Genomic DNA, 23,675 nt, shown 5'->3' on the forward strand with positions numbered 1-23,675 from the left:
AAAAAAAAAAAAAAAAAAAAAAAAAAGCCCAAGGCATAACACCACCTGACTTCAAATTGTACTACAAAGCTATAGTAACCAAAACAGCATGGTACTGGCATAAAAGTAGACACTCATACCAATGGAACAGAATAGAAAACCCAGAAATCATCCCACATACTTACAGCCAAGTGATTTTTGACAAAATCACCAACAACATTTATTGGGGAAAGACTGCCTTTTCAATAAAGGGTGCTGGGAAAATTGGATATCCATATGTAGAAGAATGAAACTAGACCCATACCTCTCACCACATAAAAATACTAACTACAAATGGGTTAAAGATTTAAATATAAGACCTGAAACTGTGACTCCTAAAAGAAAACATAGGGGAAACATTTCAGGAAGTAGGACTGGGCAAGGACTTTATGAATAAGACCCCCAAATCACAGGTAACAAAAAGAAAAACAAATGGGATGATATTGAACTAAAAAGCCTCTGCACAGCAAAAGAAACAACAGAGCAAAAAGACAATGTACAGAATGGGAGCAAGCACATTAGATACAGTAAAATATGCCATGAAAAGATGCTCAGACAGATAATTAAAATGCTTCTCCTAACTGCTTTCCCAACATAAGAATAAGAACAAAAAGTATTTTACTTTTTACGCTCTGCCTTGCTCAAGAGAGATTTAAGGCAGATATTGGTTCCCTAGATTCAGAAAGGAGAAAAAACACCTAAAACATACCAGAAAGCCATTCATGATGTCTGGTTACTGAGGGTGGATAAGAAAGTAAAGATTACTCGAGTATATACTGATGATTCTACCAAGAACTGTGATCGTCTTTTATGTAATCAGGTATATATATTCCTAAGCAAGAGAATCTTCTGTGTGTGCCAACCAGGAATTGTGTAATTTAAAACCTCATTATTATTCTGGGTTTAACCTATGTAAAAAATGAAAAATAAGTCACTTTTCTGTCTTGCTATTTGGCCACAGAGAACGGATCAATACAAATCCTTATTTTAAATCGGATAATTAGCTAAGTGAAATAATCCATGCACAGGAAAACAAATGCCCCATAATCTCACTTATATGTGGGATCTAAAAAAGTCGAATTCATAAAAGTGGAGAGTAGAATGGTGGTTAACTGAGGCTGAGGGGTGGTGGATGGGGAAAGGGGAGATGTTGGTCAAAGGGTACAAACTTTCAGTTAGGCAGGAGGAATAGGTTCTGGTGATCTACTGCACAGATAGTGACCGTAGTTAATAATGTATATTTCAAAATTAGTAAAATAGTGGATTTTAAATGTTCATGCTGCCAAGAAGTAAGTATGTGAAGTGATGTATACGTTAATTAGCCTGATTTGATCATTCCGCAATGTATATATGTACCAAAACATCATATTTTACCCCATTATATGACTATATACAATTATTATTTGTCAATGAAAAAATAGCAATAATAAAACTAAGTTGTTTAGACTAAAAAAATTGGATAATTAGAACAGAGTTCTGTACATTTTAGAGTTAGTTTCAGTAAGTTATATTGAAGAGCCTACAAGTTAACAGAAGCCAATTTCAAGGATTGTCAAAGCCCATTAAGTCGACATAACCGTGATTGCAGAAATATTCTCAAAGCCAAGCAAGTTGAAGTTTCACTAAATCCTGTACATTGTGCCATAAAACCATAAATTGCAAACTAATGTATAGTTTTAAACTGTTCTGAATCAGCCACAAGATGATTTCAATAGCTGAAAACAAAATGATTTCTGTTTTTTTATTCTGAATAGAAAAATAGATATTTTATGCAGTATAGAATCAGCAAAGAAGTGACTAAAAACAAAGGGATAACTAATAATGAACTAGCAGAAAAAGAAATCAAGAAAGCAAGCCCATTTACAATAGTCACCAAAAAAATAAAATAGGAATCAATTTAACCAAGGATGTGGAAGATCTCTACAGCAAGAACTACAAATCACTGCTGAAAGAAATTAAAGAGGGCACAAAAAGATAGAAAGACATTCCATGCTCTTGGATTGGAAGAATTAACACTGTGAAAATGTCCATACTACCAAAAGTGATCTAAAGATTCAATACAACCCCCATCAAAATACCAATGACATTATTTACAGAAATAGAAAAAACAACCGTAACAATCATATGGAATGACAAAAGACCCTGAATAGCCAAAGCAATCCAGAGCAAAAAAAATAGAGGCATTATACTGCCTGAATTCAAGTTATGCTACAAAACTATAGTAACCAAAACAGCATGATACTGGCATAAAAATGGACACTTAGACCAATGGAACAGAACAGAGAACCCAGAAATCAACCCACATACATACAGCCAACTGACTTCTGACAAGGGCAACAGAATCATACATTGAGGAAAGGACTGCCTCTTCAGTAAGTGGTGCTGGGAAAACTGGACATCCATATGTAGAAGAATGAAACTAAACCTGTATCTCTGGCCATATACCAAAGTCAACTCAAAATAGATTAAAGACTATAAAATTCCTAAAAGAAAACACAGGAAAAACACATCAGGACTGGGCAAAGACTTTATGAATAAGACCCCAAAAGCCCAGGCAACAAAAGGAAAAAATAAACAAATGGGATTATATCAAACCAACAAGCTTCTGCACAGCAAAAGAAACAACAGAGCAAAAAGACAATGTACAGAATGGGAGGAAATATTTGCAAAGTATGCATCCAACAAGGGACTAATATCCAGAACATATAAGGAACTCAAACAACTTAACAGTAAAAATAACAAGTAACCTGATTAAAAAATGGACAAAGGAGCTGAGTAGGCATTTCTCAAAGGAAGATATGCAAATGGTCAAAAGACACATGAAAAAATCCTCAACATCATTAAGCATCAGGGAAATGCAAATCAAAACCACACTGAGGTATCATCGCACACCAGTTAGACTGGCCATTACCAAAAAGACAGAATAACAAATGCTGGCAAGGATGCAGAGAAAGGACAACCTCCTGCACTGTTGGTGGGATTGAAAATTAGTGCAGCCATTATGGAAAACAGCATGGAGGTTCCTCAGACCACTACAGGAGAACTGCCATATGATCCAGCAATCCCGCTGGTAGGTGTAGGAAAGGAATGAAAATCATCATGTCAAAGGGATACCTGCATTCCTATCTTTATCACAGGTCTATTTACAATAGCTAAGAGTTGGAACCAAACTAAATGTCCATTGATGGACAGCTGGATAAGGAAAATATAGTGTATTTACACAATGGAATACTACTGTGCCATAAAAAAGAATGAAATCCTGCCATTCACAACAACTGGATGAACTTGGAGAAAATTATGTTAAGTGAAATTAGCCAGGCTCAGAAAGAGAAATACCTCATGTCCTCACTCATAAGTGGGAGCTAATAATAATAATAAATGAAGAAAGAAAGACACAATAATTTGTTGAACTTTCAAAAGGAGAGAACAGAACTGAGGCCACCAGAGGTGGGAATGGGGAAGAGGGGGAGAAATGGCAAAGGGCCACAAAAAATGATTGCATTGTGTAATGATATAGTAATTATCCTGATTTGAGGATCACGTACTGCACACAGGTATTGATATTCAACACTGTTCCCCATAGATATGTACAATTAATTATGCTTCAACTAAAAAAAAAGTGGGAAGACAACCCACAGAATGGGAGAGAGTTTTTGCAAATCATATATCTGATAAGAGACTTGTATCTAGAATATATAAAGAATTTCTACAACTCAATAATTGCAATATTGTGAAATATATACTTGGAATACCAAGAAAAAATAAGAATAAAGGGATAACTATTCAATCTCAGTTTCTAAAACTTCACCCATAGTAACTTATCAAACAGATCAATGGTAATATGAACTTTTATTTCTATTAAAAGGAATATGAACAGAATAAAGCACAAAAAATACAAATTCAAATTATTCACATTCCACACAATTCTAACTCTTTGCTGAAGTCGCTAGAAGGTACAGCTCTTAAGGGTATATTATTATGTCCCCATTTAACAAATGAACTCAATATTTGTATTGATAGTTCAATAAAACCCAAGGAGTAGTTCAACTGTTTTCATCAGAGTGACCACAATTGAAATGTTTAAGACTTTGGTCCTGACTTAAGAACCCTGCTCTTAGATTTTAACTAATCCTAGACTGCCATCTCACTTCACTGTAGCCCCCTGATGAAGGCAGATACAGTAACAATTTAAGCCAACTTTCCATCGAATCTTAGGAAAATGTTTTCAGAAAGAAAGTTTACAGAGATAAAAATGTATTGTGAAATGCAGCTGTTTTCACTAACTGCAGAATGCTCTATTAAACAATTAAACATCCCTCAATTAGCAAGTAGACTAGTCTTGACCATGTGACTTACTGTGAATGGGACTTCATTCCAAATGGCAAACTTAAGTTTTTTTTCTTACATTTGTGAGCCAAGGCACCCCCTTCTTGTGGGAGAGCTGACTAAACTCAGCCTGACCCCTAATATCATAACCTTCAGAGGGTTCACAAGCCATCCACCTCCACCCCCCACATCTTAGTTTCCTCCTCAATTCAGCAGTCTTCCATCTCTGTACTCCAACATCCACATCCATGTTTGACCTCATAAATTGCAAAGACGGTCAAATCGAGCCTTTATCAATCATCAAAAGCAATCAATTCATATAAAACATTTCTTAATTTAGTATTTTGGGGCTCATGAGGAAGAAAATGTATTGTATATACACAGTGGAATACTATGACACTAGTCACAAAGAACCCAGATAATCATCTGTCTGCTCTTCCCCAAACACCCAACTTCCTTTCTTCATTCCCACTCTCCAAAGTTAAAAAGCATAAAACAGTTACACCTTTAGTTATCCTTTTGGTTTGAAAGTATCTTTATTTTGTATTCATACTTGGTTTTTTAATTCTTTTATCGAAACGTGATTGTACATATCTGTGGGGTACAGCATTGAATATCAATTCCTGTGTGCAATATTTTGCATTCATTCTTGAATGATAGCTTTTCTAAGTGCAGAATTCTAGATTTACGATTTTTTCCCTCAACACTTAGAGGATATCATTACATTATCTTCTGGCTTCTACTTTTGTTGTTAAAATATAAACCATTTGTCTTTTCTCTACAATTGCCCTCCTGCCAAAAAGTCTTCAATATTCTGCAGTTTTGCTGTCATGTATATAGTAGGGACGTCTTTTCATGTATCTGTATTGGCTTCCTATACTCCTGTCTGAGGATTTGTTTACTTCACTAATTTTGGAAAGTTCTCAGCCATTATATCTTTGAATATTGTGCATTCTCCATCCTAATATCTTTTTGTGAGCTTCTGATTCAACATATGTGAACTTTTCACTCTATCCCTCCATATTTCTTAACCATTCTTCTGTATTTTAAATCTTGGTCTCTTTAGGTCTGTCTTCCATTTCAGTCCTCCCTTTTGCTCTGTCTAATCTGCTTACTCAACCTGTTATATTTTAAATTTTAAATTACTATATATGTATCATTTATAGATCTCTTTGGTTCTTTTTCAAACCTGTCTCATCCATTTTGTTTCTCTTCATCCTATGTCATATTTTCAATCTCCTCTTATTTTAGTCTACACAGTAGACATTTATTTCATATTCTTTACGGAAATTCTAATATCTACAATCTTTGAGGGTTTGTGTAATTTGTTTTACAGTAGCCGCTTTATCTGCAGTTTCAGTTACCCACTGCCAGCCACAGCCTGGAAATATTAAATGGAAAATCCCAGAAATAAAACAATTCATAAATTTTAAATTGTGCACTGTTATGAACAGTGTGATAAAATCTTGTGCTGTCGCACTCTGTCCCACCTGGGACATGAATCATCCCTTTGTCCAGCATATCCACACTGTATACACTACCTGCCCATTAATCATCAACATCACCTCCTCCTGACATCTACCCATTATCATCATCACGGCTCAATGATCCAGGATCACCCAAAGCAGATGATCCTCCTTCAGATATATGGTCAGAAGGTCAACAGTAGTCTAACACTATGTCACAATGCCAACATCATTCACCTCACTTCACTCCTAGGCATTCCATCATCCCACATCATCAAAAGAAGGAAGAGTACAGTACAATTAGCTATTCTGAGAGAGAGACCACATCTACATAACTTACAATATAATGTTTTGTTATATTTTATTATTAGTTATTGTTAATCTCTTCTGTGCCTAATTTATAAATTAAACATTATCATAGATTTGAATGTGTAGTAAAAAAACATAGTGTATACGAGGTTCAGTACTATCCGTGGTTTCAGGCATCCACTGTGGGTCTTGGGACATATTCCCTGTGGATATGGGGGTGGAGGGAACTACCGTATTTGCTGACTCTCTTAAGGTAGCTTGTTTTTACATATGTTCACTTATATTAGAATGTGAGATCATGTCCTTGGGACTCTGTGGGGTATCTTAGAGCCCTTGGTTTAAAGAGAGTTCTTCCAGATGAGATTTGTGTTTGCTTCTGCTGGGTTCATTACCAATCCACTTTAAACGTCTGGCTTTTTTTCCCTTCAGCCCCGTATATTCAAAGCTAATATGAATTCTGGCTCCAGACCAGTGCAAGTATGGTCCTGTGGTTTAGCATTCTTTCTAATAGCTCCCACTGAGAGGATGCTGCCCTTTGTGAGTCCTTACATTATCCATGTGTCTCCTATCTGTCTTCCTAATCGCTTCTGGCCTCAGCCTTTATCTCCTGTGCCCCATGTTCACAGCCTATCAAAACTCGAGGCTACCAGGTATTGGCAGATACTTTCAGGGCACATGTTGAGTCTATAGCACTAACTGACTCTGGCCCCAGAAAAATTCCTTTACTCTCCTATCTGCTAAGCTACTTATTAAAATCATTTACATGTGTTTTAATATGTCTATCTTTTAAGATATAATATAAATGAACATGTATTTATATGTGTGTGTGTGTATATTATCTAGCACGTTTAGTTAAACTGTGTATCGGGGGCATTTCTAATCCTCCATGTTGCCAAAAATAGAAGCAGGCTTTTTTTAAAACAAGACTTAGAACTAATGAAATGCTACCTAAAATCAATCACTTTACTAGGAAACACAACAGTTTCATAAAAGCAGTTTTTAATTATATAGTGGCCAGTCTCACAAACGTTTCCAGTTATTAACTATACCACCAGTTCCCTGGGTATGCCGAAACTGACTATGCTGTAAATTAGGAGAACTTCCTTTTAACCCTAAAAATCATCCTGAAACTGATTCCTAAAGTAGTCTAAGGCAGAAAAATTGTCAAAAGGTTTATATTTGTTACAACTTAGTATGTTCAGATACAATAAACAGTATTTCTGTTCCTCACAAAAGCTCTCCTGTACTCAAATACAGAAAATGAGCCTCACAAAGGTTCAGTAACTCACTCAAAAGTCACACCTCTTTGAGGCTCAGATGAGTCTTCCCAACTCTTTACAACTTGTGCCATGATTTCACTTCTTGACTGGCAGACAAACCTAGGAGGAAATTTAATCCTGCCATCTCCAGGCTGGGGAGTATCCATCAGAAAGAAAAGGAATTACAGTTTATATGTGGCAAAATATGTGAAGTACACACAGTCCCCAACTTATGATGGTTTGACTTAACAATTTTTCAACATTACAATGGGTTCATTGGGATATAGCCCCATCACAAGTTGAGGAGCATCTGTATACGAAGAAGAAATTAGATGTTTTCAATGTGTAAAAAATCATTTCAAGAGAACATCTATTTGTCCTTTGTACACTCTAAAGGAAAAATGAAAGGAAGTCAAACTGTACCATGAGGCATTTTCTTCAAATTTTATTTCCTGATTATAAAGTTTATATAACTAACTAACTTGAAGTACAGGATAAATTTCTCTGTGTGATAACCTTCAAATAAACATGGACTGATCCTTTAAAAAAGTTAAAATATGTCCTATACAAACGGACATATGAGCAATGACCTCTTAATGAACAGAAACTTTTCCCAAGTAGTAGTCCAATTTTATTTCAAAAGAATTTTTACAATCAATAACCATGCTATACATTTGAGCCCTGAGATATCAGGTTATTACCTATAAAAATCTCATATCTAAGATACTGAGGAATCAAGTAGGTGATAAATTGGGAAAATGAATACTCTCATATTGCTCACTTTCCAGAGGATGGTTTAGCAATATCTATCAACATGTAAAACATATATATATTTTGACCCAGTAAATGCACACATGTACACAAAGATGGTTGTTATAACACTGCTGGCAACTCAGGGACCTGAGGAGGGTTCTAGCACTACTTCTGAATACTATATGTTAGCTAAAATGAATTAAGTAGCTCTATGTGAACTGAGTCCATCTATTTATAGTCCATTTATTTAAACCACATAAAACTATACAATTTCATATTCAATAAAAAAATACATAGAAAAATGACTAAAATGATACACAAACTATTAACAGTAGCTCTGGAGAAAGACATCAGATGGGGGTTAAAAATTTTTTCACATTATACAGAGATAATATTGGAAACATATAAAAGATAAATATATATAAAAATATTAAATAGTAATGGTGTCCACATATCTATGATATGCCTGCTACAGATTTCCTACATATCTCTTCCCCACCAAACACACAGACACACACTCTCCACACTCCTCTTCCTGACCTGAGAGTTTCTCAGCTGACTGAGAAACTACTCGGAGTACAAATGAGACCCACTCTCATATCCAGAAGCCAACAATGACTCAGGCCCTGGAAACCTATTCTTACATCACTCAAGGAAATGTTTTGACATTTATATGTATTTTTAAATACACAAGTAGTGTTTCCAATACAAATATATACAGTTGACCCTTGAACAACATGGGTTTCAATTGCACGGGTCCACTTAGATGCAAACTTTTTTTTAACTAACTGCAGATGGAAAATACACTATTTGTGGGATGCAGAACCTGCATATACAAAGGGCTGCTGTTTCTCCATATGTGTGGGTTCTTCAGGGCTGACTTCAGGACTTGAGTATCCTCACATTTTGGCTCCAGGGGGTCCTGGAACCAATCCCCTGTGGATACTGAGGGACAATTACACACATAATTTAAAAGGAAGTCAAATTGCAACACGAGGCATTGTCTTCAAATGTTTCTTCATACCTTCAATACCTTGAAATTCAGCATATTAACTCTGCCATTATTGCAAGTAACAGAGCTGATAAATAAGAGAAATTTTTTAAGGAGATCATATTTCTAGAAATGTCTAGAAACACAAGAACCACAGGTTATCTCTCTCCCAAAGGGTACAAAAATGAAGGTAAAATGGTAAAGGAATATACGATGGTCTCAACCAAAACTAAAATATAATACAACAAAAAATAATGTAAACCCACCTTACTTCCTTGAACCCCCTAGAGATTGAGAAATTATTTTATTAGCAGCAAAAACCCTGTCATATATTCCTTGAATTATTTTTGCAACAATTTTAATATATTTCCATTTAAAGCTACTATATATAGAGGGTCAATTTTAACCAGGCCTCATTATATTTAGAAAGTCACATGCATATCTGAATAAGACAGAAGTGACTATTCTATTTTAATCCTTAATATTAATTTATCCAATACCACATTATAGCCACTAACATCCATGAATCACATACCAAATGATTAATATCTACATTTGTAGATATTAGATCATGAACCTTAAAGAAGAGAAACTAGCAGGAGCATGGAAAATAAAAAAAAAATTTTTTAAGTAGGACATGGTAGGCGTGTAGGGTATTTTAACTACTTGATTTAATGAAACATTTGATGGATAAATGGAAGAATCTTGCAAAGAGCAGAAATTTAGAAAATAGAAAGTTACTGAGAATTTTGAGAAGTAGAACTGGGTGTTATCTTGAAAATAATAGAACTGGGGAAGAAATGCTTCCAAACTCTCAGCAGGGAAACTTCTAAGTGTAACAACAGATGAGGAGAGATTAAGTTGTGACAAAGATTGTTGATGAAAAGGGTAAAACATACACAGGTGTACTAACCAGGGGGAGGAGAGGTCACAAGTTGCCACTGTCATTAGGAAAAAATTCGCAACTTGGTACAAAAAGATTCCAAATTACCAAATCCACCTGACATAAGACAGTTAAAAAGGAAAAGTGAGACAAATGGTAGATTAAATGAAGGGCATACTGTGAATTGTTCCTCTGCAGGCAACCAATAATACCTGGTCCACCCCACTTTTAAAAACACTTAACAAGAAGACTACCCTTGTTAAAAGATTTCAGACTAAGACTGAAGGAAGAGACAATTTTAAATTTGCTTTCTGAGAGAGAGAGAGAGAGTGTATGTGTGTGTAAGAGGCAGGATTGCTGGCTAGAGGCATGATCCCCTTGTTAAAAGATTTCAGACTAAGACTGAAGGAAGAGACAATTTTAAATTTGCTTTCTGAGAGAGAGAGAGAGAGAGAGTGTATGTGTGTGTAAGAGGCAGGATTGCTGGCTAGAGGCATGATCCTGAGACTTCTACTTTTAGCCCTCACCTGAAAAGACCACACCAAAACCCAAAAAGACCACACCAAGGCCAAGAAAGCCTTCTGTTACCACCTGGCTAGTACAGTCCGCTTCTAACCCTCCTGCACACCATGAAATCACCACTAACTCTTGGTCAGCAGGGTCAATAAAAGTGTCTTTAGTACTATATCAATATAGAAATTTAGATCGGAGTTGACAAACACTGCAAGTGGCAAGAGAAATGGCAAAGGCCCACACAGATATAAAATTATTAGAGCCCCTGAGACTTCTACTTTTAGCCCTCACCTGAAAAGACCACACCAAAACCCAAAAAGACCACACCAAGGCCAAGAAAGCCTTCTGTTACCACCTGGCTAGTACAGTCCGCTTCTAACCCTCCTGCACACCATGAAATCACCACTAACTCTTGGTCAGCAGGGTCAATAAAAGTGTCTTTAGTACTATATCAATATAGAAATTTAGATCGGAGTTGACAAACACTGCAAGTGGCAAGAGAAATGGCAAAGGCCCACACAGATATAAAATTATTAGAGCCCAACATGAAGCTGGCCAGACAGGTCACTCCCGTTCCTTTCAGATTAGACCAGATGATATCACTGCAGCTCATGTTACCACGAAGACTAGCAGAGTGCCACAATACTTCACTTAGAGAAATCTTTTCTGCCCAACAGACAAAAGCAGAAAAGTCACATTTCCTTTGATATTCCAAGTCCTCTTAAGAGAAAATGATAGCAATTTCTATCATACAGCACTTAGGTGCCCATTTTAGTATGCTTAATTAAGGAAAGCTGAATATTTTTTACAAGTATAGAAACAAAAAACATGAGTATATTACTCTCCTGCTTCAAGTCCTTCACTAGAATAAACTGCGAAGCACAGAGTAACACACCTTCCTAGTCCCTACCAACCTCTCCAGAACCATCGCCTGCTAACAAACTAGTTATAGTTCTCAAAACACATGTTTCATGTTCTCTGTATTCATCCCTCTGCCTGGAATGAGCTTCCCACTTTTCTTTGATAATTATTACTCAAGTGTCAATTCAGCCACTGTATCCTAAAAATCTGAAGTTATCACCCTTTGTCTGCAGGGGAAAGACACCTACAGCACTCAATGAACACATATAAAGTAGCTCAATCTCCTTATGTTAAAATCATCTCTTACTAAGCCTCTTTCCTCCAATAGCGGAAAGCTAGGCAGAGGTGGAACAAGGATTTTAACAAACCCTCCAGGTGATTCCAGTGCAGCTCAAGTGTGAGAAACACTGGGGCAAAAGAGGGTGGTGTAGGGGTGAAGTAGTAGTCACAGCCACAAGCCTTAAGTGTCAGGTTCTGCCATTCAGAACAAGGGAGTTGGAAAGAGGTACTGGCCTTTAAGTCACATTCCTTTTAAATACGCTAAAAACTAATGTCCTTTCATAAAGTGAAGAATCTTAAAAGTATCTCCTATTTCATTCTATGTGTTGATATTTCCATATAGATATACAAGTATGTTTACAAAGAGGGTTGTCTACATACTGACATGCACGTGCAAGAGAAATACAGTAAGCCTGAACAAATTAATCTTTTTGGAGGCATAAAGGCTTATCCAGTAATGTCTACAATTAAACCATATAGAAGAAGCCATTCTCTCAAAGTGTAAAGCAGGTTTTACCAGGTACTTAAGTTCCACAGCCAGTCTAGTTATAATGGGTTTTCACTATCATAGAAGGCACTTCCTCAAACTCCAGCATTATTTACCTGCTTGTGGGTTGCACTTGAAAAAGGAAAATTACTTCTTCCATTCAATCAAATGTATTGCAATTCAACATCTAAATACAAGCCTGCCATAATCTAAACAAAGATAACACTGTATTGAATAACTAATTCATACAGTCGGAGATCAGAATTGATCAGAAACACTGAGCTTGTGCTTTTAAACATAACTAATTTAAATAAAAGCTAGAAAAAAAAATGAATCTCTTAAAGCAGTCAATGGTTTCTATACTGTACTATCACAAACAGACCGGCTAGCTATGCAGGATCTTAAATTCACCCTACCTAACAGGGTAGATATCAGCCCCCATATCTTGAGATAGATGTAATGCAACATCATGTTCCCACAATCCAGGTGACATAATGCAGTGGTTCTCAAAGTGTGGTCCCAAGATCAACAGCAGTGTCTGAAAACTCATTAGAAATACAAATTCTCAGAAGATGTGGCCCAGCATATGTGCTTTAACAAGCCTTCCAGATGATTCAAATGAACCACTAAAGTTTGAGATCCACTGGTCTAAAGAGAATCTTGACCTGGGAAGAGAGCTACACTGAACTACATGGGCTAATTGGCTTTTTTTCCCAAAAAAAACTGAGAATAATGATATTTTCATTGGCAAAAGCAATGGCAGTCCTGATAACTGAATGTCCTAATGTTGTAAGTATAGCCCCTTTTAAGTTACAGTAAATTCTCAAGTATTCATTTTAAACAACGAATAAGAACTCACTAGACATTACAAGTAATAAAGTAGGCCATTCATTATTGTTCTCACTTCTCCATTTAGGACCTAATGGCCACCACATCTAAAGTCCAGTAAGTCCTGGGGCCGGCCCGGTGGCGCACTGCTGCAGTGCTCCGCTTGGGAGCGTGGCGGCGCTCCCGCCGAGGGTTCGGATCCCACATACAGACCGGTTCCCGCTCACTGGCTGAGCGAGGGGCGGGCGCGGCACCGAGGGTTGCGATCCCGTTGCCGGTCCTGGTCCGGTACGGGTGCGACACTGAGGGTTGCGGTCCGTTGCCGGACACGAAAAAAGACAAAAAAAGGTAAAAATAAATAAATAAATAAAATAAAGTCCAGTAAGTCCTGTGATTTCAGTGATGGCAGACAAAGCACAAGAACATGCACAGAAGCAGAAAAGAAGGGAGGGCGGCGGGGGGAGAGAAAATAAAGAGAACAAATGTGAAACAGTCAAGACCAAAAGCCAAAACTGAAAGAGGATATTCTCATCCTAACATTTAACTCTGACTCACCTATACTGTCAACAAAAATGACCCCTTCTCCCCAATGTCAAGCATTATAATTTTATAATCAAAATTTATATAGAGGTAGGCTGTGGAGATACATAAACTAAAGAACAGGTTACACTATAATCCTAATAAACTACAGGCAACGTTTAGACTGAAATGTTTTTGCATTTGTGGCTACCTAAGTTTTAAAATTCAAGAGAAAAGGAATAGGAAAGTCTGTATCCAGCCAAACAGTATCCATAATAGAACAGTAATGCAAGGCTAGAGTTATGTACCAATATTATACAGCTCTGAAACTGGCAACAACTGACTCATTCTGGAAACACTGATGAAAATCATAATTTTCTAGGAAACTATAAGGTCTTCCTATAACTTCATCTCTACATTCAATTTTCCTTTCTCCTTGCTTCAGAACCTCATTGCTATACCAAGAGATCTTCTCATTGAAAACTATAAAAGGTAACTATTTCTGCTGCAAATCTGAGCTATGCAAATACTCACACTGATTTTAAAGAGGTTGTTTTTCCAACCATCATACAGGACTGTAGGTGGACAACTGCATGTGTACCAATGTAGAAACTTCAACAGGCTGATAAGCAAAAGCTTAAATACACTTAGGTAAAAAGTGCAATTGGAGTAATAGCGTATTTCAGTCAACTTACATACACTAGGAAGAGAAAGTAAGAGAGCATGACACATCAGGACCCCCCCCAAATAATTCTTTTTATACCATTCTGAATAGTATTAGCTCACATTTTGTCACAACAGTTTGTATAAGAAACAAAAATATCATCATTAATAAGAAATATAATCACATGAAAATTTCGAGGTACAATTTATGTACCTGAACCAGAGAAACAATACATGTGTGAAGAATCTGTGTCCTTTAAGAATAATTTACAATAACATTTTTTGGAGTATAGGTACATTCTTATCACATAACGTCTTTCTTAAATTCCTTGACTGAAAGATTAGAATTTTCCTGTCTATTTTTATGTTGTTTGATCCAGGAGTGATATTATTAGAGACACAGGCATACTGCTTGGTGGAAAAGCACAAAACTGAGAACCAAAGTCCTGAAATTGAGGTCCCACCTCCATTTTAATAACCATCTGGGATCAAAAACAAGATGCTAACCCTCACTGTGCTTTAAGTTCTTTATTCATAAAAGTGGAACAATATTACTCTCCATGCCTATGTTACAAGAATGCTAAAAGGATGAAAATAAGTAACAGTCAGCACTGCAAAAGTTTGGATAGTTATGCCAGATGATAAGGAGATAGTTAACTTCCAGGTTAGTATATGATCACTGAAAACAAGCACCCTTATTCATTTGGTTCTAAGCAAACAATAAATACATGGTAGGCTTTTTTCTCTGTAGTTTACAGTCATGTATTAACCTTTAAAAAGACAACAATGATTAAGGGTTTTTAAAGATATATGACGAAAATTAATTTGCAGTCAAGAGTATATACATGAGAGGATTTCAAAAAGTTCATGGAAAGATTCATATTATCTTTCAATTCTATTTTTCCACAAACTATTTGAAGTGCCCTTGTATAATATGAAAGACTTTACAACTTAATTCATAAATTAAAAGACATGTTTACAATGCTAACTCACCAGTTATTTTACAAGTGTTAGGAGATCAAGAGGCAATGTACACTTACAATCAAAAGTGTATCAGACCAGGATTGGCTTTAACTGGGGACAAAGAGACATACAGCCTGTGGTTCTTTTTTTTTTCTCTTACCCTTTTTCCCCCCTACCCTTTTCACATACAGATCTATAGAAGCAAAATTCCCCTATCAATTCAAAGCTTGTAATGACTCATAAAACTATAAAACTTCTAGGAAAAAAACATAAAAACAGGAGGAAATCTTCATGACCTTAGATTAGCAAAGATTTCTTAAATAGGAACAAAAAGCACAAAAGAAAAAAGTTCAAACAAATTTCATCAAAATTTAAAACATCTGTTCTTCAAAAGACACTATTAAGAAAATTAAAAGATAAGCCACAGACTGAGAAAAAATATTTGCAAAGCATATAGCATAAAAGGCTTGTACACAGAATATATGAAGAACTCTCAAAACCACAAGAAAACAAGCCAATTTTTAAAATGAACACATTTTTCACACACCCAAAGAAAACATAAAAGTGGCAAATAAGCATAGAAAAGATGCTCAATATCACTAATTATTAGAGAAATGCAAATAAAACCACAGTGAGATATAATACCACCTATTAAACTAGCTACAATGAAAAGACCGGCCATACACATATCAGCAACAATGTGGAACTGGAACTTACACACACTACTGGTAGGAATGTAACTGGCACAACCACTTTGGAAAACAGTTTGGCAGTTTCTTAAAAAGCAATAAGTTCATCTACCGTATGACTTACCCATTCCACTTGATAGAGTTTGGATACTGCAAAGCTATAGGACTATGCCAGCTGTTGGGTTGAGGCAATAGCTGCGCTAATTGTATGGCTAGACATTTCATAACTAAAGCGATTTTAGTTATACTAAATTTCCATTTGTACTGTCAGGGCTAGGGCTCAGACCCTTCAAACCCATTGTACAGACTGGGTCCAGATCCCCTCACATGCCAGGCTGGGTCACCAGACCCTCCACATGCCTGGCTAGGTCATAGATCCCTCACACACAGGTCCACAATATGTTTTTGGGAAAGATCCTAGGAGCCATTGGCAGACAACATGAGCTCAGTCCTCAGCAGTAGCAGCAGCAGCTTACAGAAGGAGTAGCAGCAGCAGTGGCCTCTTGGGGTATCCCGGGGCACTGGCAGCAACAGCCACCAGAGATCCCCTCACATGCCAGGCTGAGTCACCAGACCCTCCACATGCCTGGCTAGGTCATAGATCCCTCACACACAGGTCCACAATATGTTTTTGGGAAAGATTCTAGGAGCCATTGGCAGACAACATGAGCTCAGTCCTCAGCAGTAGCAGCAGCAGCTTACAGCAGGAGTAGCAGCAGCAGTGGCCTCTTGGGGTATCCCGGGGCACTGGCAGCAACAGCCACCAGCAGCATAGCGGCCTCCCCGTGGCCCCCCCAGGGACATCCGGGGGGCAAGGGGTGGTGTGGATCAGAGACACTTATCCTTTATACTTTAGTCCATAACCCAGGACACCTGGGTACACATGCACAATTACAGTAGAAAATAACCAAAGAACACCTGGGTGCATGTGCATATTTACATCAAATGCTTGGCAAGATGCTGAACATCTGAGGGGCCCTGACCATTTTCCTTTATTTTCCCTAGATATGTTGACACCCCCCCCAAAAAAAAAGCTCATGTGGAAATCTGATCCCCAGTGAGGCAGTGTTGGGAGATGTTTGGGTCATGAGAGTGAAATCCCTCATGAACAGACTAATGCCCTTCCTGGAGGGAGGAGAGAAAGGTGAGTGAATTCTCGCTCTATTAGTTCCCATGAGAGCTGGTTGTTTAAAGGGTCCTGGCACCTCCTCTCTTCCTCTCACTATATGATCTCTCATCCACAGACTGCCTGCCACCTTCCTCCATGAGTAGAAGCAGCCTGGGGCCCGCTTCAGATGCAGCTGTCCCAGAATTGTAAGACAAGTCAACCTCTGTTCTTTATAAATTACCTAGTTTCAGGTATTTTGTTATAAGCAACAGAAAATGGACTAATACAGAAAACTGGTACTGAGGAGTGGGGTGTCACTATACAGATACCTGAAAATGTGGAAGCAGCTTTGGAACTGGGTAATGGGCAAAGTTGGAGGAGTTTGGAGGACTCAGAAGAATATAAAAAGACGAGGGAAAGTTTGGAATGTCTTAGAAAATGGTTAAAAGGTTGCGACCAGATTGTTGATGGAAATGTGGACAGTAAAGGCTATGCTGATGAGGTCTCATACAGAAATGAGGAACTTACTGGGAATTGAACAAAAGATCACCCTTGCTACACCACAGAAAGGAATGTGGCTGCACTATGTCCATGCCCTAGGATTTTGTAGAAGGTGCAACTTAAGAGTTGTGAACCAGAATGTTTGGAGGAAGAAATTTCCAAGCAGCAAAGCATTCACACAGCTGCATGGCTACTTGAAACAACCTATGCTCAATTATGGCAACAAAGGCATGACATAAAGCCAGAATTTATTATTAAAAGGGAAGCAGAGCATAAAAATTTGTAGCCTGGCCATGTGGTAGAAAAGGAGAGAGCATTTTCAGGAGAAAAACATAATGGTGCAACAGAGGAACTGGCTGCTAAAGAGAATAGCATGGCTATGAGGCAGCCAGGTGCTAATAGCCAAGATATTGGGAGAAAAGCCCTGAAAGGCATTTTCAAGTCTCCAAGAATGCTCCTCCCATCACAGACCCAGAGGCCTAGGAGAACTGAGTTGTTCTGGAGGACAGACATGGGGTGCTGCTCCCTGCATCACTGCTGCTACAGCTGGAGCAGCCCTGCCTCAAGCTGCCCCAAGTGTGGTTTTTGCCACAGCTCTGGAGAGTACAAGCCTGAAACCTTGGCCATATCCATGCCAGTTAAGTCTGCAGGCCAGCAGAACATGAGAGCAGCAGAGGCAGGGCAGCTTCCATCCAAATTCAGAGGATGTAAGGAGAAGCCTGGGGGTCCAGGCAGAGACCTGATGCAGTGGCGGAACCACCACAGAGTGACAAAGAGTAGAAATGGGTCAGAGCTCACACCAGGACAATGTCTAGTAGAGCCAAGGGAGTGGGGCCACCACCAGAACCCTAGAACCCCACTGGCAATGCACAATGCCCACCTGGAAGAGCCTCAGGGACTGTGCAGCCCAGGGGGCTATGCCCAGCAGAGCTATGGGGGTGGGGCTGCCCCAGCTTTGGAGCCCAAATGCCCCATTGAGCCCAGGATGCAAGACTTGGAGTCAAAGGAGATTATTTTGGAGCTTTAAGATTTAGTGTCTGCACTACTGGGTTTCAGACCTGTTTGGGGCCTGTTCCTCCTTTCGTCTGGCCTATTCCTCCCCTTTGGTATGCAAATGTGCATCCAATGTCTGTTCCACCATTGTATCTTGGAAGTAGATCAATTTGTTTTTTGACTTTTACAAGTTTGCAGCTGGAAATTTTGCCTTTAGTCTCAAATGAGACTTTCGACTATGGACTTTTAATAAACTAAGACTTTGGTGACTGTGGATGGAATGATTGTATTTTGTATGTGAGAGGAACTTGAGTTTTTGGGAGCCAAGGGCAGAATGACATAGTTTGGGAGCCAGCCCAGTGGCACACTGCTACAGTGCGCCACTTGCGAGCGCAGTGGCGCTCCCACCGAGGGTTCGGATCCCACATACAGACTGGTTCCCGCTCACTGGCTGAGCAAGGTGCGGGCGCAACACCGAGGGTTGCGATCCGTTGCCGGACACAAAAAAAGACAAAAAAAAAAAAGAATGACATAGTTTGGATGTGTTGTCCCCCCAAAGCTCATGTCAAAATCTGATCCCCAATGTGGCGGTGTTGAGAGATGTTTGGGTCATGGGGGCATATCCCTCATGAACAGATTAATGCCCTCCCTGGGGAGGTGGTGGGGTGGTGAGTGAATTCTCACTCTATTAGTTCCCATGAGAGCTGGTTTTTTAAAGGATCCTGGCACCTCCCCTCCTGCTCTCTATTGCTTCCTCTTGCCATGTGATCTCTCATCCCCAGCTACCTGCCACCTTTCACCATGAGTAGAAGCAGCCTAAGTCCCACGCCAGATGCAGCTGTCCCAGAATTGAGACAAATAATTTCTTTAGAAATTACCCAGTCTTGCACCGGCCCAGTGGTGCACTGGATAGTGCGCCGCTTGGGAAGCACAGCGGCGCTCCCGCCCGAGGGTTCGGATCCCCCCGAGGGTTCGGATCCCACATACGGACCGGTTCCCGCTCACTGGCTGAGCGAGGCGCGGGAAGCAACACCGAGGGTTGCGATCCCGTTGCCGGTCCCTGGTCCGGTACGGGGGCAACACTGAGGGTTGCGATCCGTTGCCGGACACGGAAAAAGACAAAAAAAAAAGAAAAGAAATTACCCAGTCTCAGAGATTCTGTTACAGCAACACAAAAATGGACTAATATACCATTCCTCAGAATTTAACCAAAAGAAATGAAAGTACCTGTCCATGCAAAGGCTTATGCACAAATATTCATACCAGATTTATCTGTAAAAGCCAAAAACTGGAAACAATCCAAATGTCCATTAACAGGTCAATATATAAAGTGAGGTATATCTATACAATGGAATACCACTCAGCAATAAAAAGGAGTACAGTTGGTCCTCATAGCAGCAGGTTCTGTATCAATGGTTTCTGTATCCACAGATTCAACTGCAGATTGAAGATATTAGTTAAAAAAATAAAATACAAATTTAAAAATACAGTATTACAAGTATTTACAAAGCGTTTACATTGTATTAGGTATCCTAAGTAATCTAGAGATGATTTAAAGTATATGGTTATATACAATGCAAACACTATACTATTTTATATCAGGGACTTGAGTGCTCCTGGATTGTAGTATCTTGGGGTGGGATTCCTGGAACCAATTCCCCAGGGATACCAAGGGACATTATAAATTATTGATACATGGATGAATCTGATTCCATTTAAATAAAACTTCAGGAAATGCATACTAATCAATATAACAGAAGGCAAATCAGTAGTTACTTAAGGAGGAGTTTGGAGTGGGAATAAACCTAGAGGGAGGGATTACAAAGAGGAATAAGGAAACTCTTGAGGTTGATGGATGTGTTCACTATCTTGATTGTGATGATGGTTTCACATTGTATATATATATGTCAAAACTTATATTAAACTGTACATTTTAAATATGTGTAGTTTGCTGTACATCAATTATATCTCAGTAAAATTGATTTTTTTTAATTATCTGAAGGAAATAACCTTTTACAACTTCCACACACAAAACTCCATAATATCTCCTTTAGGACGAGATGTTAAAAGATGAGCTATAAGTCTAATGGTATTTTGATATTTCCATTTCTCTAACACTCAAAAGAGAAGTCACTAGAAAGAGGAAAATAATCAGTATTACAACCCTTCAAATACACCTTCTGGAAATGTTAAAACATAAGACTACCAGCATGAATATAGAGAATTATCTCTTTAAGCAGCTTGCTTGCTTGCTTTCCAGATTTAGAGAATCCAAGAAGAAATGTCAAAAAGGGTGGCAATGTGGGGCCGGCCCGGTGGCGCACTGGATAGTGCGCCGCTTGGGAAGCGCGGCGGTGCTCCCGCCCGAGGGTTCGGATCCCACATACAGACCGGTTCCCGCTCACTGGCTGAGTGAGGCGCGGGAGCAACACCAAGGGTTGCAATCCCGTTGCCGGTCCCCGGTCCGGTACAGGGGCAACACTGAGGGTTGCGATCCGTTGCCGGACACGGAAAAAGACAAAAAAAAAAAGGGTGGCAATGTGATATTTTTCCAGAATAACCAATTATATACAGAGTACTTTTGAGGCAAAAGTCCACTGAAAATATTCCACTGTCTGGAGCAAATTCTAGTTAAAAGAATGAGGATTTTTCTTAGTCAAACTACAGGGTCTATTAAAAATAGTTATGAGTTGAAAAATTCTATTGGCAACAAGACTATTTTAATTATGAGCTTTATTATGGTAAGTTTCAACTGTGTTACAAATTAGCCAGAGCATTTATCTAACAAATGCTGCACTTTCCACTACTCATTTATTAAGCCAGGAACAAAACTCTTCTTATCCCAAAAGAGATAAAAGCATCTCTCCTGCTATTCTGGCACAATGCTCCTCCCCCACGGGGTGGTGGGGAGTAGAGGGGGGCATCATAGCTAAAAGTTGGCCTAAATTGTATGCTTTTCTATTTTTATTTTGATATGACAGAAAGATCACTCTAAATAAGATCAGATGATACATGGCCTAATAATTCTAATGAAGAAACATAAGGGCTGCCTGGTTAGCTCAGTTGGTTGCAGCATGGTGTTATAACACCAAGGTCGAGGGTTCGGATCCACATACTAGCCAGCAGCCCCCCAAAAATAAATTAAACAAATGAGGAAACATTAAGATCCAAAGGTTGATAATACAAACACATTTTTAGCTAAGCTTTTATTTCTGCTTAATAAATTACTTCACTATATTGTTAATAAATCACACCTAACAAATGTGATACAGTACAATAAGGGATTCTACTTACACATTCATTTGATAAGTATTTACTATAGATACGTCTAAGAAAGTACTAATTATAAAGCCATGAGTACCACAGTGTTATAAAATATAGTTCTTTATGTGAACTATTTACTTGCTAAAGAATACTCACTTCAAAGTGGTACTATACATATGAATGGTATGGGATACCATTTAAATTAGTACCAAAAAGACAGAAACATAATTGTATACATGTATGTTTATATGTATTACATATACACACATACTACATATATATATTCTCTCTCTACATACACACGCACACACACACACACACACACACACACAGTTTTCTAAATTTCTGTTTGTTTTAGAAATACTAAACAAAACAAAGCTAACGTGAACACAAAATTCCAAATACAGGTCAGCCTTGGTTGGGAAAGGAGAAGAATGTGATTAGTAAGGGACACATGGGCTCGAACGGGGCTGGTAATGGTATATTTCATAATCTAGGTGGAGGGTACATGAGTGGTTGTTGCTTGTTATGCCCTTTATTTATAGAAATATAACTATTTGACCATGTGAAATATTTTAAATAAATGGCTCTGCTTCCAGTAATCACAGCATAACAAGGTCAGGCAATTCCCTTAATCAGAAAATACATATAAAACTGGACAGAAGGGGCCGGCCCAGTGGCGCACTGCTACAGTGCGCCGCTTGGGAAGCACGGCGGAGCTCCCGACGAGGGTTCGGATCCCACATACGGACCGGCCGCTCACTGGCTGAGCGGGGGGCGGGGGCAACGCCGAGGGTTGCGATCCCGTTGCCGGTCCCGGTCCGGTACGGGCGCGACACTGAGGGTTGCGATCCGTTGCCGGTCACGAAAAAAGACAAAAAAAAAAAAAAAAAACTGGACAGAAGGTTTTCCTTAACCTACAAACAGCTCAGGGTGCAAAGGGTGACATGGCTTCATGTCTGAGTATAACCTCTTCCCAAATCATTGGCTAACCACAAACTACAAGCACAGTGGGCCGGCCTGGTGGCACACTCGGTAGAGTGCGGCGCTTCGGAGTGCGGCGGCGCTCCCGGCGAGGGTTCGGATCCCATATAGAGACCAGTCCGCTCACTGGTTGAGCGCGGTGCGGGCGCGACACCAAGGGTTGCGATCCCGTTGCAGGTCACGAAAAAAGACAAAAAGGGGAAAAAAAAAAAAAAACTACAAGCACAGTGCAGATCCCTAGGGAGTGAAACTGAAAAGAAGAAAACTGGACAGAAATAGAAGCATCAAGGATTAGACACTACTGGGGCAAGAAATTTCACAGTTTGTGTTCAGGCAAGTTAATTATCTACTAAGGCAACAACGCCAGTTCTGTAAATAAAGATCCCTATATTTTCCCATATCTTCAAACTCTTCACTAAAGATTCATCTTTAGTGAATCTCCTTGTCACTAATTAAAGATAAGTTCACTTAATTTCCTCTGTTAATTTCCTTAAACATCATTGTTTAAATTAAAAATTACAAGAATATTTTGTTGGGTTTATAATATATATGGATGTAATATATATGATGATAACCCAAAGTGAAAGGGGGGAGCAGAGCAATACAAAGTTGCTAATTTGCCATAGAATATCAGTATTAATTTGAAGTAAATTATGACAAAAGATATATCCTAGAGAAACCACCAAAAAAGCCCAGAGATAAAATTGTCAGTAAAATACTTAAAAGGCTACACTAAAAAATATTAGTTTAATAAAAAGGAAAACAGTACAGGAAAAACAGAAATTAAGAATTGAAACAAACAGAAATATAGCAAAATGGCAGACTTAAATCCAACTATATTGGTAATTACATTAAATGTTAATGAATTAAATGCTGTAATCAAAGCAGAGATTTTCAGACTGGATTAAAAAGAATAAACAAGATCTGACTATATACTGTCTCTAAAAGACACACTTTAAATTCAGAGATTCAAATAAGCTGAAAGTTTTGCTTATGGAAAAATATATATTATGCCAAC

At 38.5% G+C, this 23,675-nt stretch overlaps 1 protein-coding gene across 1 annotated transcript in view; it reads right to left on the reverse strand.

Moving 5' to 3' along the window:
* Positions 1-23,675, reverse strand: part of PPAP2A (phosphatidic acid phosphatase type 2A) — a 104,075-nt gene that overhangs the window by 11,478 nt on the left and 68,922 nt on the right. The window contains exon 5 of the mRNA XM_008573096.1: positions 9,156-9,210. Within this exon, the coding sequence (XP_008571318.1) occupies positions 9,156-9,210 (55 nt within the window). The remainder of the gene's footprint in view (positions 1-9,155; positions 9,211-23,675) is intronic.

The sequence above is a fragment of the Galeopterus variegatus genome, unplaced genomic scaffold, assembly GCF_000696425.1.
Source record: "Galeopterus variegatus unplaced genomic scaffold, G_variegatus-3.0.2 Scaffold875, whole genome shotgun sequence".
NCBI classification, from domain to species: domain Eukaryota; kingdom Metazoa; phylum Chordata; class Mammalia; order Dermoptera; family Cynocephalidae; genus Galeopterus; species Galeopterus variegatus.